General features: G+C 31.0%; 1 protein-coding gene across 1 annotated transcript in view; it reads right to left on the bottom strand.

The window, feature by feature from the left end:
• LOC129958435 (paired mesoderm homeobox protein 2A-like) overlaps positions 1 to 18,886 on the bottom strand; it is a 134,487-nt gene that overhangs the window by 77,174 nt on the left and 38,427 nt on the right. Inside the window, exon 2 of the mRNA XM_056070926.1 lies at positions 11,285 to 11,463. Coding sequence (XP_055926901.1) covers positions 11,285 to 11,463 — 179 coding nt within the window. The remainder of the gene's footprint in view (positions 1 to 11,284; positions 11,464 to 18,886) is intronic.

Raw genomic sequence — 18,886 nt, forward strand, 5'->3', positions numbered from 1 at the left:
TCAGTTCTATCTATAGAGTGTCTGTCATCTTTAGTGGATTCTCTACTTGCTCTTGAATCCCAGCTATCTAGCCGTGGAGGTCTATCCTTTTCCCACCTTTCTTTATCTTGTCTTTCATATCGACCATTCTTATCCTTTCCAGATTTGTCTCTAGAAGTTCCATGGGACTCATCAAAAGGATCTGATGGCATTCTATCTTCATAATCTCGAGCATTAGACCATGAACTAGATTTATTGCTCTTGTCTTTTAATTCACGACTATGGCATTTAATGGTAATAATAAATAGACTAGATGTTACACCAAATGGTACGCGTATCATTTTCAGAATTTTACGAGACTTCGAATCCTGGTCATCTGGGAACCAAAAAAATCTCAAATAATCCCTATCCTCCTTAGCTATTCCAATTATTAAAAATTCTCCTTGTATATCACTACAAGATGCATACTCAATTTCGCGAAATCTCAAAAACCCATCAAGGATTCTAGGATTCAAAGGCGGACCAGGTTTAAGACAATCATTTAAAGTAAAAGCGAATTATTTTCTTTCATTCTCATACATAAATTTTCAAATCTGCGCTTAGCTATCTCAAAGTTATTATGTAATTCGTCAGCATTTTTATCCCAAAATAGCTTAGTTTCATATCTCCCATTTTTGAATTTTAAGTTGTTTCCAAAGCGCGCAATTAAATCATTGTCGCCATCAGAGATATTTTCCGTAACTATTATTCTCATCGAATCCAATTCCCAAAACATTTTTAAATTTTCATTTAACGCTGAGCAGCATTCTATTTTTAAAACAGAAGCGTTCTTGTCGCAATTTAAATCTCTTGGTGAGATTCGATCTTGCACAACTTTACCGAAAATTGTATCAATTACAAATAATGTTTTAGTCACATTTTCCCTTTTGCCTGAATGAATTTCCCAAAAATATGTCGCTTCAATTAAAAGAGAAAATTCGTTTCCGAAAGACTCGCAAGCATTTTTGAAAGCTGTATATTTTTCTGCCTTAGCATCTTTTCTAGTTTATTAGACGATACTTTAAAAGGAGAACTAGAAATAACATCGGAAAGTAAGGCTTCAACTTCAATACTTTGTTCAGGGTCACGAGAATTGAAAAGAGTCAGCTTTACAGCTTATGTTTTTTTTCTATTGGGTCCCTCGAACCAAATGTATAAACTAACAGTTTTTCTCTTCTCATTATAGGTAATTTTAACGCGTCAGCTATTTCCTTTTCAAAAAGCATTGCTAAGAAGCGTTATCTAGCAGAATATTTACCATTTTTCCTTTTTCTCCCAACTTCAATAAAGCCGAATAAGCTTCTAGAAGTACCTCACCCTCAGTGATATTTATGTTCGAACGACTTCCTCCCTTTCTACTTCCGACCTTTCACCCCCTGTGCTGACGCGTCGCAAATTAGCTCAGAATGTCTACGGTGACATTTACCACATGTCCATTTTGAGGTGCAATTTTTGTAAACATGTCCCGCTTTCGTGAGGCAGAAGAAACATATCCCGTTTCTTCTTAAATGTGCCTTTCTTTCCTGAACCGGCAAAGAGCAAATTTGAGAATCGTTGTCGGATTTAGGATTTACACAAAATAAACATCTTTTCACATCTATTACAAATCAGATGCATGCGGAATATTTGCACTTGTTTGGTTATTTCGGCTAAATAACTCAAATTTATTCAAATTGAATTTTCAGTATTTATGGCTAGGTTTTTCATAAGTGCTAACTCTGGATTCTGGGTGTGCATCTGTGCCAAATTCTTCGATTAAATGTTCATTTCGCTCGCGACATTTAATTTCGATTTTTAAGAATTGTAATAATTTCGAAATAGTATTTTCTCTTCTCGAGTACATTTTACATGAAAATTCCAAGGAAAATTCTCTAGGAATAGATTTTAACAATATGGGGTGTAGTAAAGAATTATAACTGTTTGGATTAACAAAATTATTTTCTAAATTGCGTATTGCGTTTCACATATAGAATATAATCTGCGTAACGACTTAACTTATTTACTTTTCGTACAGGATTTAAATTTAGTAGTTGGGACATATGAGCATCAATAATCATCTCGGTTCCACTGAATCTTTCTTTTAGAATATTTATCGCAATATCATAATTTTCTGCTTTTAAAATTAAGCCACGAACAGCCATTTCAGAATCATTAACTAAATAAGATTTCAAATAATTAAATTTATTGCGAAAAATTAATTATAGCGATTAAATTAATTAAATAATAGCGATTAATTAAACTATAGCGATTATTAAAATAATCGCTAAGACTTGAATTTTTATGTATGGCTGTATCAAATTGAGAATAAAAGTCATTAAATTTCAGAATATCTCCAGGTATTGGTATCCAAATTGAGATATTTGTAATCTCGGAAGTTTGACAGAACATTGTTGAGGGTTTCTTTTAATATTTCTATCATTGATAGTTTCGCTTTTATTTTTTCGCAAAAGTTTCTCAGCTCGCATTTTCCAAGTTATCAATTAATCCCCGTATTCTTGTTGCCGTTCCATTTCGTTAGTCAGATCTTGCGCTTTGCACAAATTTAAAATCTCTCATCCAAGTTTCTTTAGTTGATCATCTTTGTCTAATAATTTCGCTAACAGTTCTTCGATTATATCTAAAGATCTTTAATCCGTTTTGCTTATTTCCTGCTCTAGTTGTTTAAAATGTTAGGTGGCCGCTTTTCTGACAGGGGTTCTAACTGTTTTTAAATATTCCAGATCCATTTTAGCTAATTCACATCTAGTTTTAGTTTCGCATCTAAAGGTATCTCCGGTCGAATTGGGCGTTTCCCGGCACCAAAAATGATTAGACTTCCATTCGAATTCACGTTCAATTCAATTAGAAAATAGAATAATTCAAAAGCTCTTACCTGTCAGAAAGGAACTGGAGGCAACTAGTGGATTTTTTCACATTTTATTTCAGACACAGCTAGAATATTTGCAGGAAAGCGCACAAAGACAAAGCAACACAACTAGACATTACTAAGTACACAACAAGACTAACCCAATATAAACAAACCCAGAGGCAGCACAGCACCCTCGGGCAGAAAACCTTGGACCTCAAGGGGTGCAAATAAAGTTTTAACAGAACCTACGGCTTGGACCAATGTCTACTAAAGGCCATGATTAAGTGATTTGACTCGCCCACTTCAAATGTCTGAATGACTTAAAGAACTCCAGAACGCTTCATGTGCGAAGCATCACAACTGATCAGCTGTTGATTTGCGGCTGAATGAGGGTGGTCACATGAAGCACCTTTCCCTACACCGTCCTGGACAACTGCTCCTCTTGTTCTGTTTCGTCCTAATATGTTCTTGTTTCTGCAAACTGAATTGTTCTCTCCCCCCTCTAACAGCAGACTGCTATTTTTTTCTTATCTTTACTTAATGTGGTTCGATGACAAGTTGGTCAGAAACTACTCAATAAATGTTAATATTGTTTCTGTATTCCGTTTTTGGCGTTTATTGTGTTAAATGTAATGTTTGGAACTATTTTATTTTATTTATTATTTTTTTTTTCGAAATTCCGTGAGCGCATCTCGTGTATAGTCTATATAAAAAATTTCGTTATAATCCGTTCGCCCATTTGCGATGCAAGATGCTGTTTATAGAGGAAGTTTAATTATAACCACGCTGTATATTGATAGTGAAATATTAAGAAATGAAATCTTTAAGTTTATGTACTTCCGTCCAAAATGTATCCGGGTACTTGTTACTGAATGTAATCTATAATTGTTAATTGTGGATTCTATTTGGAAAAATGTCCCTTCAAAAGTATATAAATCATTTGCGTGGCGCTATCATGATAAGCCAGTTAACAGCCGCTGGACAGTGGTGATCGCTTTTGTCTAGTGGTTATGTTACGCGGCTACAAACGCTAGGGTCGCAGGTTCGATCCTGAGGGAATTCAATTACCGCAGGGCTATCTACATATTTTGATTTGCCTAATAAAAAAGTCCTCGTTATAAAAGTTTGTACAAGGTAACAAGAGATATTCGAGAAAAAAGATTTAAGGGCTGTTTCAAGATCTGCAAATGTAACAAATGAGCCACTCTGCTAATACTTTGTTTTATTCACGTTTTCATTTCAATTGCTGCAATTTTGTTCTAAGAAAAATTAATATTATTTTACTATTATTAACGATGAAACAAGACTAAAGTATTTGAAATCCATTCCTTTGTTCAATTGTTAATAAATAATCGATAGTATTTTCAAGATATATTGTTTAAAATCATCAAATTCTGGATGAGTTTAGCAATTAATATCTATAAAACCACATGTGCAGATGAAAATAAAAGTCAGATGCTCATTTTCTGAAACATAAATGAAACAAAGATGAGGCGGTTAATATGCATTGAAAGTTTCTACTATACGATAGTTTCAATCATTTTTAGAAATTTTACATCCTTAATGTATTTTTACTAGCAAGCACATTAAATTTAAAAAAAAGATTTTTTTCGTGCTTTTTTTCCCCATCAATAAAAGATCTCTCAAATTAATTCTACAGCACTAACAGATTTCCATTTGTTCCAAATTAAACTTCGTTTGAAATATAATAGAAGTAGAATCTGTTACACCTGCCGATTTTTTCTTTCGCCTTACAATTTTTTACGTTTATTTTTAAAAAGAAACAAAACATTTTAATCTAAAGCTACTGTGAAAGGCATGCTATGTTTTTTCATTCCATTTTAAGTATTTTTTATTCTTGACAAAGAATCATTTTGTGAAATTGAGATGCCATCCAAAAAAGCAAAAAGTCCTGCTGTTTTGAGATTTTCTGGTTATTGCTACATAGTTTAAAATCTATTCAACTGAAATTGATAAAATTTGGAATAGTACTGCTTTGATTTGCCTCAAAAATTTTCTCTTTTTTTATTTTTAAAAATACAGAGATTTTGTCATTATTATTAATGCATAATAAGAATATTTCAAAAATTCATTTCTTTTGAAATCTCATTTAACGTGTCCCTCTCATAAGGAGCGAAACCAAATGCAAAAAAGTGTAGCCCCTTAAACAGCGGTGTTTCGCGAAACGTTTAACGAGGAGTAACGTCACATGCTGAATTAGTTCTGTGTTTGAAGAGAACATTGATATCCACAGAAAAGAACAAATTTGGTTGGATAACGTTGCCGAAAGCGATTCTGAGTAAGTACAGGTGCATCTTCAATCAATGAGATTGTGCCTGGCCAAGATTAGGGAGCTAGAAATGGATAACAAGTATATCAGTGAGCTGGTGGATGAACATAACCGAAGAGCTGATGGAGGAGATTTGGTCCGAAGAGAAAAAAATAATAGACTTAACCGAATATCAATCTTCCAATGAAATTTCAAAAGCATGGGAAAGGACGTTGAAAAGAATCGTCCTGATAAGGCAGTAGTTATGTAGGTTACAAATTCATTTAACAATACCGCTGAGTTTCATTTTCTGAAACGTAACCTATGTTGTATAAAGGGTATATAAGCATCCATTATGAATAATAAATTATATCAAAAAAATTTGTTTGTCTATTTCTATGGATTCCTATGGAAGGAATCCTTTCGCATTCCAAGTAATTTTCGGGGATGAATTTATTTGTTCTATTTTACTGTACTGCATATTGTGAAAATCGGAACTCTCATTTACCTTTAGGAATTGAAATTTTCAATCACTTACACAAAATAGTAAAATGTTAGAAGCATTTTAGCCATTTTAATCTGGAAAATTCAGTTATATATTCGGAAATGAGTATTACGATTTAAGAAATTGAGTTTGAGGAAATATAAATATGGAGACGTCCCTTACATAATGAAATACATGCAAGGAATATAATGCTACACCGACAGGTCTTTTCAGCTTTATTGTGCGATAATTCGTTTTGCAATAATATCCGGATATTTTTTGATGAACTCTACCTCATGTCAATGTTATGTCATTATGTTTATAATGTAGAATTGTAAAAAGTTTTACCTATGTTTTCATAAGTTAAATTTGGGCTTAAAACTTCATTTATTCTATGATAAAATGGAATAAATTCTGTTCATTAGTTTAAGAATTAAGAATAACGATAACAAAAAGTACCATACCACCTAGCCAAAAGATTTTGTGATTGTCTTAAAATATAATAATTTTTATTTTGTTTTGCTTTCTTATCCATAAAATCTAGAAAAAAAGGATGAAATTTTAAAAATATTTTCTCCCATACAAAAGTTTTAAGAATATGGATCCTTTTTATATGAAAATACGTGATAAATATCAACCTTTTCCTTCATCTCTTTTTTAACTAAAATAGATTTCATTTTTGCTTTATTTGATATGAAGGATACAAAAAGAAAGTATTATAATCATTAAAAAAATTCGATTTTGATCAATATGGACATTTTAAACTTCTGAAAAAAAGCAATTCTTGAAACTGTGTTTGTTGATTAATCTCTCTGTAAACACGATAGCTCAAAAACTATGAAGTTAGGCGGGTAAAATTTTGTAATCGGTTTTGGCACAAAAAAAATATTAGTTAACAGATTTTGAATGAAAGGGAAGTTTTCGTCATGCGCATGTGTACACGATTATGCAAAGAGCTGTAGAATGTGTGTCAGAAATTTGGCATATAATTTAATCACTAGATTAATAGATCTGAGTTAGATTTTGAATCAAATGAACCTCGGTTTTTATTTTCGAGTAACTCCGAAAGGGAGACAACATTCGGCATCGTTGAATATTTGTACAAACATTTGAACGGTGAAAGGGCACAACTACTCATTCGGTTTTCTTCAATTTGCCAAGAAGCATAATGCAAAACTTGTGAAAAAATCGAGGGAAGCACACCCGATAGTTTAACTGCATTTTAACGATGAAATTTTTTAAGTTTTTTCTCATGAAAATTTTCAATAAATAAATTATAAAGCTTTTGAAGTTATAATTGTCGGTTGAAAGCTAAAAGGGAAAGAAAAGAAAGCATCAGTTGATCGGAAATGCTGCTCAAAATCCCGGCTCATTTAGAGGCAGAGAATTTTTATTCTTTCTTGTTCTGTTCTGTGTAGAGCTCCATCCTGCGTTCATTCGTCTTGTTGATTCAGTTTTTTTTATTCATTCTTAATGCCATTGAATTCGCCGTGAGGAAAATAAGATGGAATATAAAAATACGTTTTTCAATTCATTTTTTTTTCTTTCAAAATTTTATTTTAATTCAGCTCTGCAGATTTAATGGGCATGTGCTGTTTACCAATTGGAATCATTGGAGTTTTTCTCTATCATTCATTTTAATTGACTCTCAGTGAGGGAAATAAGATAAAATGCAAGTCTTTGAATTATTTTTATATCTTTCAAAATTTTATTTCATTCAGTTCTGCAGTTTTAATGGGTAAATTTTTTATCTATATTTTCCCCTTCACATTAATTAGTTATAAAGAGTGAACGTAAAAAACAGGATTCAGTATTAATCAACACTTAATTTACAACTAGTATGTATTAACCGGAGGGAAAAAACGTGTTTGATTATTATAAATGCATGGCAGTTATACAAATTCTTGCTTTAGCTTTTCGAACAACGTCGTTTTTTGAAATCAAATAAAAAGGAAACGCATATTTTTTTTTAATTGTGACTTATTAATCTCTAAAAACATTATACGAGCCGGATGCCCTACCGCTGCTATTCATATAAATAAGATTAGAATAAATCCAATATTGTTTTTGTATCTCAACACAACTTTTTAAAATTTTCATAAGAAAATTCATTAAAAGCTGGTTGAATTTTACATTCACAAAATATTAAAAAAGTCTTCATTGGAACATATACTTCTCTAAAATTTGAGACAGATATCAGCCACTAAATATTTGAGATATATTTCCCCTTTTCTTTCAAGTGTATGAAGTATAGCATTCAACTTCCTCAGAAATAATATAAGCATCGTTATGTAATGCTCGAATATTTGATGAAGCTGCACTTCTGCAAAAAATGTCTGGATTTTTTTATCATGCTGCCCTGTACGTATTATGACTAGGGATTGCAATACTGGGATACCGAATACCGGTATTTTGTACAGTTTTGTAATACGGGTATTCACAAGTTTAAATACCGTTTTTTCGGTATTTAGTAGAAATTTTTTAAATTGTCTCCACTATATGTTCACGTGATAATACTCACATACACGTGAAGAAAAAAAAATTGAACTAAAAAGTATCTAGTGGGGGAAATACAAGTTCAAAGGTGAATACCGGAAATGCGCTTATCCGCGTCTCCCTCCTTAATGCGATGGAATCGTCAAAATGTGGTCGTTTCAGAATCCGTTGACGAACAGTATGTGAATCAACTAAGGAGGCGGGTCAAAATTATCCTATTACAGCTCCGAGCGAAACTGCACACGCGTAGGATTCGTATCTCTGAAAGCAAGGTTGTAGTTGTGAAGAAAGTGCGTAATATTTCGATATTTTTTAAATCGGCGAGTTTGTTATTCACATTGTATTTGCATATCATACTTTAGGGTTCAAAATATTTTTCAGATTAATTATATATATACTCATAAATAATAACCCATAATCTATATACTTATAATAAAGCTCAATGTGTGTGTGTATGTGTGTGTGTGTGTGTGTGTGTGTGTGTGTGTGTGTGTGTGTGTGTGTGTGTTGGCTCTCTACAGGCCAGATCATTTGACATACAGCTACCAAATTTCGTACATGTACACCTTAGAAGTCGAGAATGTGCACCTGGGGTCCCTTTTTTTGAAATTTTAATTATTAATTAAAAACTAACTTTCCCGCCAAAAAAATCTTCCATTTTCCCCACCGCCAAATGAGTAAGGCTTCGTTTTTTTTTCTCCCAACAGTAATGAGGCTAGGGTTAATATTTTTCGGCGAATTATTTCAAACGATTCTGTTTATTTTCTTAATGTTTTATGCATTTCAAATTAAACATTGTTAATTAATCCATGTTTCAGATTCCATGTGCAACTTTGGCTCTCATTAGTGAACAGGAAAGCAGATACTGTTTTAACACGTTTACGAATTGGACACACTCGATTCACCCATATTCATTTGTTGTTAGGTGAACAACCCCTAATGTGTTTGCGATGTCATTGTCAAATGTCTGTACAACATATTTTGTTAGAATGCCCAAATTTCAATGCCCAGCGCTACAGTTTTTTCAAAAGTCTTACACTCCATTATCTTAACTGCTTGATAAGACACCTCATGTCCAACTCTTTGCATTTTTAAAGTCCATAAAGTTTTATCCATATATTTAAATCTTGATTACATTTTAACTTCTCTTCATATTCCCTTAGATGAATGTTTTAAAGTGATATAATTTTATCCATTGTTTGGCGCAGTATGGTCAACATCATGGCTGTTGCGGCAAAAATCCCAAACAAATCAAATCAAAATCGCAATTTTTTGAAACACGAGCTAATGCAATTAAAAGTAAATGGTGAAAAATATAATCTTACATTTGATAAATGGACAAATATAAGAAATGGACGCTATTTAAATATAAATATTCATTCAGAAAAAAAAATTGGAATATAAGACTTACACATGTCTCGGGAAGTATGCCAGCCGAAAAATGTTTGGAAGTGCTTAAATCTAAATTAGCGAAACATGGATTATCCCTGAAAGAAGATGTTGTACCCATAACGACTGATGGAGCAACAGTTATGAAAGAGTTGGAAAGATGATTGGTGCAAATCAGCAGGTGTGCTATGCTCATGGAATTCAATTAGGAGTAATAGATGTATTATACCAAAAAAATAAAGAACAGAATAACCCAAATACTGTGGATTAGAAACTTCGGATTCAGACTTTGAAGAGAATGAGAGTGATATTGACAATGAAGATAATGACAATGTAATTGTTGAAGAACATATTTCTAATGAGGATGAAATTTTAACCGATCAAGAATTGCTTCTTATAATTTATAAAGATAAAAAAAATTGTTAAGATATTCAAACGTTCCACTACAAAAAATGCCATATTACAAAAATTTATACTAACTGAAAATAAAACAGAATATATGTTAATATTAGATTCTAAAACACGTTTACTCCTAATGATGGAACGACTTTTGAAACTGAGAAATCCAATCCAAAAAGTAATAATCGACTTACACCTGCAAATTAATTTTTCAGATAGTGAATTCGACTTAATATCCAGAAATGTATCAGCTCTACTTCCAGTAAAACTGGATGTTGAGGCATTATGTCGGAGAGATTCTAATTTATTAACAGCTAATGCAACAACAAATTTCATGTTGCATTCATTGAAAGAACAGCATTACATCACTATCTGAAGAATTAAATATTATATTGAAATATCGCACAGGAGAAAGGCATACCGAAATAGAAAATGTCTCACAGTATTTACATAATTATAATGATTTTAAAAATGAAAAAGAAGAAAAGAGACAAAACAATTCAAATTTGATCAAGTTTATAGTAAATTTTCTTAAAATTTTTTATCCACAAACCTATCCACATTCAGATGAATTCGGTATAGTTATCGAAGATTATGATGACACTAATGTCGATAGTGAAAAGGAATTAGTGATAAATAAAAAAAAAATCAACAAACCAAAATACAATGCAGAAATCAACTATATCTAAAACCCTCCTACGAGAAATCGATTTATTTGAAGACGAGAGAATTAGAGGTAAATACTTGGAAAAAGTATATCGGACATTGCTAACAGTACCACCAACTAGCGTAGATGCCGAAAGAGCGTTTTCGACAGCTGGTAATTTTTGCACAAAATTACGTTCCAGGCTTAATGACAGTACAATTGATGCATTATGTTTTTTAAGATCACATTTGAAAAATTTGTGATAGTATCACAGACTGAAGAGTGATATTTACACTTTTTTGTGATTTAAATAAATAAGATGTTCCTTTCCTTTTTTGTGATTCTTTATATACTGTTATAATTTATAAGTTAGAAATTATTTTTTGTGATATTTACACTCTCTAATAAAACTGGCAAATAAAACAAAGAAACACCTGTGTTTCCTTTCTTTTTCAAAAATTTCTACTACCGGTATTAAAACCGGAATTAAGATCTAAAACCAGTATACCGGTATTGAACTTTTGGTCCGATATTGCAATCCCTAATTATGACTGATGGATGATAATCATAAAAAAGTGGTGGGTCACTGATGTTTCCTTTCACGTCTACACATCCATATATGTCTGTACAAAAACGTTGGTTATAGAAAGAGTTATTATTTAAAATTACCTTTGACTCTAAATTTGCTTCTGCAATTTAATATTATTTTTCTATTCCATGACTTTGAGAAATTACCTGTACACGAGCCTCGGTCAGATCTGTCCTCAGAGCAATCTCCTCTCGAGTGTAAATGTCTGGGTAGTGGGTCTCTTGGAAAGCTTTTTCCAGCTCCTTCAGCTGTCCACTGGTGAAGGTGGTGCGGATCCTGCGCTGTTTTCTCTTCTCTTCGTGCACAGGATACACTTTGTAGGGAGCTGAGAAAGAAAAAAAAATTAGCTCCTCTGAGAGAGGGGGAAACTGTTTTATTGGTTCTCTAGAAAAAATGGATTTGGAATTTTCAGAGAATTATAACGCCAATGATTTCAGCAAAAACTCAGTGTTAAAATTTCGTGGAATCGTTCAGTGAAATCGGCCAAAATTAAGGTAAACATGTATTACATGATGTTTTGACATAAAGACTTTGTGGCCGCGGTGGAATAGTGGTAAGGTCTATACTTCCTTGGACTAAGTTCCAACTTGTATGAGGATTTATTGTAAGCTAAATCTGATGTCGTGGGCCAAATTACCCCTCCCTGTTGTTGTGATGTGGAAGCAGAGCTGCCGTCCACGTCATTTAATGTTCAAAATTATGAGATTCAAATATAGTGTTTTAAATATGACGTTAATATAAATAAAACCAGGAACCAAAAGTCTTCACTGAATGGTGAAAAGTCCAGTGTGCTTCTTTATTGATCAGCACTTCTCTTAGTGTGTAAATGATTCTAATATGCATGTGATGATTTTTTAATTTTAAACATTTTGCACTTAAAGCCTTTTTGATAAAGCGTCCGAATTGTAGGAAATTATCATTTTCCAAAGCCTTATTAAACTGCTAAAATAGTTATTTCTTTCTCAAAAAAAAAAAAAAAAAAAAAAAAAAAACTGCGAGAATTTTTCAGTTCAAAAACATCTTTAATTTGTTGATTGACAGAAAAGACTAAGAACATTTCTTCGTGATCAAATTCCAGTTGGACGATAAAAACTCTCACAACTTTCTTGCAAACGAATCATAATAAAATTGCAACTGTAAATAGGTGCTCCAAACAGCCTTGAAGGCGCCTGGATAAAACTAAATGGCCGGACCACCACGACAGTATTGGAGAGAACTAAAGATGAGTTCTAAGGGTCATCACCGACCACGGTACAACCTTTCCTGCAAGGGGCAAATCCCATTATCTGTCATCGATAGGGGTAACTGTATCCACACTATTTGTTTACCTCTAGCGATTCAAGAACCAACTACCATACTGGAACCTTTTCATCCCCATGTCTAAGGTGGGAAATCATAAAATAATAACTTATCAGAGATATTTTCTGTAAAAGGATTGTAAAATGTGATATGCCCCATTTCCCATAATATTATTAATAAAGCAATCGATAATGACTTTCTTTTCTTCATATTATTTTAATAGATATTTATTACAATAATATGAAGGAAAAAATCATAGATAGCAAAAATATCAGAATAAATTTGGGTCGGTATCCACTGACGAATTTCTTGGTTTGGATTTTCCTCTTTTATGGAAGAAATAATCCAGTCGAATTGGCATGCAAAGTTTCGGAATGTGGAAAACACCATTTGAAATAAGTTTATATTCGAAACTAGCTTCTAAATTTCAACTCGGGTGTATAAGAGTGGGAAGGAGGAAGACATCGGTTTTTCATGTTTAAATAAGAAGCTAATAATAAATCAGAGAGGAAAAATAAGCTGAAATTGTTAAAAAGAAACCTATAAAATAGAATGTTATAATAGCTTAAATAGATCAGAAGTAAATTTTTTAAAAGTGGAAATTTGGAAAAGCTATTTTTTTATTTTTTGAAGGAAATATCTGGATTAAGTGTGCGTTACAAAGAGGATGATCACTAACAAAAATTTCAAATCGATATCCGCATTAAACTTTGGAAAAACAAATAGGACCGTCAAAAAGATCCCTATCAGTAATTTTCTAAACTTCAGAATTACTGGGCTGAAAAAGAATCCTATTATAAATTTGTTATTCAACGACTTTAAATGGTGTCATAATAGCCGATATTTAAAAAAAGTGGCGAAAATAAAATTTGAAGAAGAGAATGAGCAATTGATTCCCAAAAAACATTCAAAAAGTAAAGGTAACTTGTTAATAGAAACAAAATATTAACTTTAGTATAATAATTCAAAAATACAATGATTTCGATGAATATTTGACATGATATATTTACACCCATACTGTAGATCACGTTTTGGATAAAATCCGGCTTCGAAAAGGGCTATTTTCTTCATTTCATTTTTCTGAAATTTTTATTTACAGTTTTCCTTTCTTTCCTCTTCTTTTTTAGGGTTGGGTCCGAAAAAATTTCAATTCCAAGCTCATTAATTTGTAAAAAAGATTCTTAATATATTGTAGAATCTTAATCGTAATCTAAGATTCTAAACAACTCATCCACTTCTAACCTCATAAAATGTGGAATTGAGAATCATCTTTCTTATAAAAAAATTCAATTTTTAAAACTAACATGAAACGGTCTATTTTTACTAACTGTTATCTAATTTGACTCATTTCAAGCTTGTTAATATACAATATCATAATTGATTTTTCACTCACTTCCTAATATATTAGTGATTTGAACTTTCATATACTTTTTTGTTCTCTATAACAATATACTATTTCATCATTTTACACTTTAATAATATTTTAATCGATTAAAGTAATTGAATTTTGATTTCATAAGGATACTGTAAACTGGTAATGAGAAAAATATTTTTTGACAATATTCCATGATATTTCTAATAATAAATTATAGGTTAAAGATTTATAACTTGAAAATAATTCTGTTTATCAAATTTCTGATTATGATATGAAATTTCTTTTTCGCCAAATACTTCTTGAAAAAGAAAGGATTGCAAATGACATTCATGAATTCTTTTAATTATTATATGCAGTTCCTTTTTAGCGAAGGAAGTTTTCTTGAAAAAGGAAAGTATAATAGTTACTTATATTTTTCATCCTCTTCTAAGGAATAGGAATTATTTCAATCCTTCATTGGTTAGAAGAAAACTTGGTATGTAAGAAATTTCTGTTCTGTGTTTTATCGCTGAGAAATCCTGAATGAAAAGCTCTGGTTGTTGTAAAGACATGCGTTACTTATTTTCGTTGAAATATGCAAAAGTAGGTACTTATCTTCAACAATGGCAGAAGCATTTGAAATAAACGGTTGCCTCTAAAAGCACGCAGAATGGAAAGGGAGTCTACAATTTTTAGAATAGAATATAAATAAATAAAAGTCAATGAATGAGAGAAATATTCATCATCAAACTGCTTATGGAAAAAAATCTCTCATTTTTTCTCTGCCTTTGAAACAACTTGTTTCAATGTCTCCCAAATGATCATATTTACAGAGCATTTTTAATATAACAATTAGCTCTCTTTAACATAATTCAAGAATGTTTTAAAATTAAAGTATGCTGTTGTCGTGTTAAAAATAATCATGTCCTTAAACTGATAATATTTAATGATTTCATTTAAGAGTATATTTGGAAATAGAAAAGAAAAGTAATCTGATTCAATTTATTCTGAATTTACTTTGATCCAACAGCGAGTGTCTGTAATTGTTTATTGTGCTGATCAAAACCTTGTTCTACTTATCGAAATATAGTTAGGTTTGAAACTATAAAGCACAAACTATTCATCGGACATAAACAGAGTGAAAAGTATTAGTCCCACAAATGATAAAAACAATATCATCGGTGTAGGAGAATGTTAACATCATTGGCTGACATGAAATATTCTTGACTTAACGGATAGACATTTAAAAGAGCAGAGAGAATAGGATTGTCTAAAAACGAAATGGGAATCATCATATGTCCGCTGCTATAAAGTTAGAAGCTTTTCATCATCGCACAGAATAAAAATAAAGAAAGCTGGAATTTTTTATTGTTCTCAAATCATATACAGTTCATAAACGATCCTCATTTTATGGATTCTATGACTAAGACGAAGCGAAAGGACTGGTTCCTATTAGCTCTAGCAGTTCTGAACGGCTAAAAATTATGTTGATTTATTTAACAGCTTCAGAGCCTTGAGCATAAAGTTTCACTGCTCTCACAATCATTTATTCACTTTTTCGCAGTACTAGTGAAGAACGATCTGAACTAGGACATAAAGACAATGGAGGATCAAGGGGAGATACTCATATGATAGAAGATTATTGTTGTAATCTTTAAAGAAACTGTATAAGCAAAATTCATTCAAACAAAAGAAGTGGAGCAAAATAAATTGGTTTTCTTCTTATTTATAATTTTTTTTACGAAGCCCTTATATATTTACAGGAATGTTGTATTTATTTAATCAAATTAATTCTTTTACATAATTTATTATTTAACGTAACGTTTGTGTCCTAAGCTTAATTTTACGTCCTAATCTTAATTTCAAACCGTTATATCTTACAAACAAGAGCTGATGGACAAAAACAAAAAATAAAAATAAATTCACGTCTTATAACTTTTTAGCGCATAAATAGTATTGCTTTAAAACGGGACCTTAATATAACTAAACTGAATTAAAAAAATTAAAGATATTCTATAAAAATAGGTCAAAATTCTCATTTTCAAAAAAATAAAGGATGCAGTGTGTGTTTACTTGAATTTTTCAGTTTTATTTTTGAAATAAATTTCAATTTTATGTTTTAATTAGAAAAGTAAAGTTACTTATCGATTTGTTAATAATTTTGAAGGGAAAGGTCAACAATTTTAACAGTTGTTTTTCAAGGCCTTTTGACCTAATTTTGTTTATATGTAATCTTCCGCAATTGGAAGATTTGATTTCCTTGCTAATTTCCAGTTATGATACTAACTTACACAAAAACAGACATTTTTTAACGCTACTATATGGATAAACCTCCTCTTTTTTTTCACCTCTATATGACAAATAATTTGTTTAGATTTTGTAAAATTTGTAAGTATAATATATTTTTAAAACGCCATTATATTTTAAATACCTTAATATAAGATAAATTAAACTTAAAAAAGTGCATTGTATGAAAAGTTTGTAATATTATTTTTCTATATTTTTATATTATGTTGTCCCCTCTAAACAATTTTAATTAAGAAATTTTTAATATTAAAGATTGATAAAAATTTCTCTTAAATCTTTTTCCTTATCTAATTTTTTAACAACACAACTTTATATGCATAATTTAAATGCTGCAAATGAACATAGCAAACAAAATAAGGCGAATTAAATAAGATAAATACTTTTTATAAAATAAACTTTACTAATTAAATCATAAAGTGCGACTTAAATCATATACATTTTTATGATTTTGATCTCTTGGATGAATTAATATAAGTGCTCATTTCAAACGAGTCGCATTGCTATTGAGTCAAGCTTAAGAATATTGATCTGCCATAACGACGCACCTATCTAAATAACAATTTCTTTATAGCAAAAATTAAGATGGCGCATTTAATCTTTTTCTGTGGTAACATACCTTTTCACAGTTGCCAAAATCTTCCTATTGAGATATAATTCCGGATATTCTTTGCCCTGGCCCTCTTTGCACCTAATTGCACCTAAGCCAGAGTTTGAAGCGTCAGTTAATAGAATAAACCACTACTATTCAGCTGATAGAATATAGTTCGTTGGGACAGTTTTTCCTTGAATACTTCAGCCGATTTTGCGTATTCGTCAGATCAATTGTTCTTTCTTCTTAATGTCCGTTTCGAAGCTTCTGTTAAAGGTGTTAATACTGATAGAACATAGATATGTAACGATTGATCCTAAGAAAATCCTTGATTTTTTTGAAATTTTTGATTTGAAATTTTTTTTTAAGTACAGCTTTTATTTTCCCTTTGTTAGGTATTCTAATACCACGATGTGTAATGATTCTAATGTATAATATATCCGAAATACTCTATTTTACATGAGCAAATTTACACCTTACTGGTTTAATAACAGAACCATCATCTTTTTTTTTCCAAAGATGTATTTAGAAAAGTAAGATGTTCTTTCCAGTGTTGGAATAAATTGCAACACTATCTAAATAAGGAATTGCAACTAATATTCCATAAAGTATTTCAGCCATCGTTTTTCTAAATGAAATTGGTGCATATCTTAACGCAAAAGCTATATGCGTAGAAGTCTATATGTTCAAAAACTTGTCACAAAAGTTGCTAATCTTTGAGTATTGGGTGTTTTGCCGATATCTTGTCGTTAAATCTAAAATTGATATATATTTTACAGCTGCAATAGTTTCCACACGTTCATCTATGTTTAGTTAAAAAAAAATTGCATTTGAGTCAGGTCATTCAATTTGTTATAATTAAAGCAAGGTCTAAGATCGTTTCATGCTACTGCAACTAAACTCAAGTGAAGGGTAGAATCTGAACATTCTATTTCAATTTTTTTATGTTTAAGCTTCTTGTCATTTTTTCTTTTTAATATTTCAGTTTTTCTAAGTGAAATTCTATTGGGCTTTCATTGGATTGGTTTATTTTCTGTCATTTCAATGCCATACGTTGTTAAATGTGTGTGTTTTTTTATGTTTTACGAGAAAAGATTTGTTAAATTTTAATAATATGTAGGGCATATCTAGAAGTTTCTTTTCCTCATTGAACCTATAGTTTATGAAATTATTTTCTTTAAAGCCTCAAAAAAATGCTGGTTCTTACTCAATTTTTGTGAAATTTTCATTCATATCTTTAACAATTATTTTCTGTTATAAGATTAACGAATTATATTCGCTTATAATAGGATTTTAATATGATATGCTTGATGATTGTCCTCATAACATAATTAGTATTTCAATTAATTTATTCCCAGAACCTTGCGATAATATTTGATTCAATATAATCTCAAAGAATTCTTTTTTGATAGGTCTGCAATCATACTATACATTACTTTGGTTGTGCATTGCCAGAATTTTGATTGAAGCTCGCCCTTTCTATTCTTATAGAAGCCGGTCCTTACATTACAGATTTAGTTATTAGAAAACACATGAAACAATATTATATCATCTGATATTGTTTCGATACTAATATTTGATTAGAAGAAAAGATTGTATTCCTGCTTTGTAGCGAGTAGAGAGTGAGACATTCGGATCTAGCAGAAGAAGACTTTTTTATTTGAAGTGGTGAGCTGCAATTTTTGTTTCTCAATTTTTACTTTGCATTTTTGAATTAAACATTGGTCATCTTCGGCAATCAGCTGAGTCGTACATCTCATTATTTGTATTAACTTAATTATATCAATAAACTTTTAAATTTACCAATGTAATGTAAACTAAGTTCAAAGATTACTACAAAAGACTAAAAAATGAATTAGTTACACATATAAAATAAAAAAAATCTTAAAATTCATTGGCATTTGAACAAAATTTTTTATGCAAAATAAAAGATACTAAAAATCATGATATTCAATGACGATTGTTTTTCTTTTGGTTTAGTGTAAAACGAATTTAAATCACAATTATATGACTTATTTAGCAAAAGTTACTATAATCTTTATTACTAATAAGGATGAACGTGCGTGTGCGCTTGTGTGTCTGTCTCTGTGTGTGTAGGTGTGCTGTCGCTCTACAGGACTTACCATTAGACCGTAGGTTTTCAAGGGTGCAATATCGCTCCCTGTTGGTTAAGGAAGCTTTTCATAAAGACAACAGCGG

This window comes from Argiope bruennichi, chromosome X1 (assembly GCF_947563725.1).
Source record: "Argiope bruennichi chromosome X1, qqArgBrue1.1, whole genome shotgun sequence".
NCBI classification, from domain to species: Eukaryota; Metazoa; Arthropoda; class Arachnida; order Araneae; family Araneidae; genus Argiope; species Argiope bruennichi.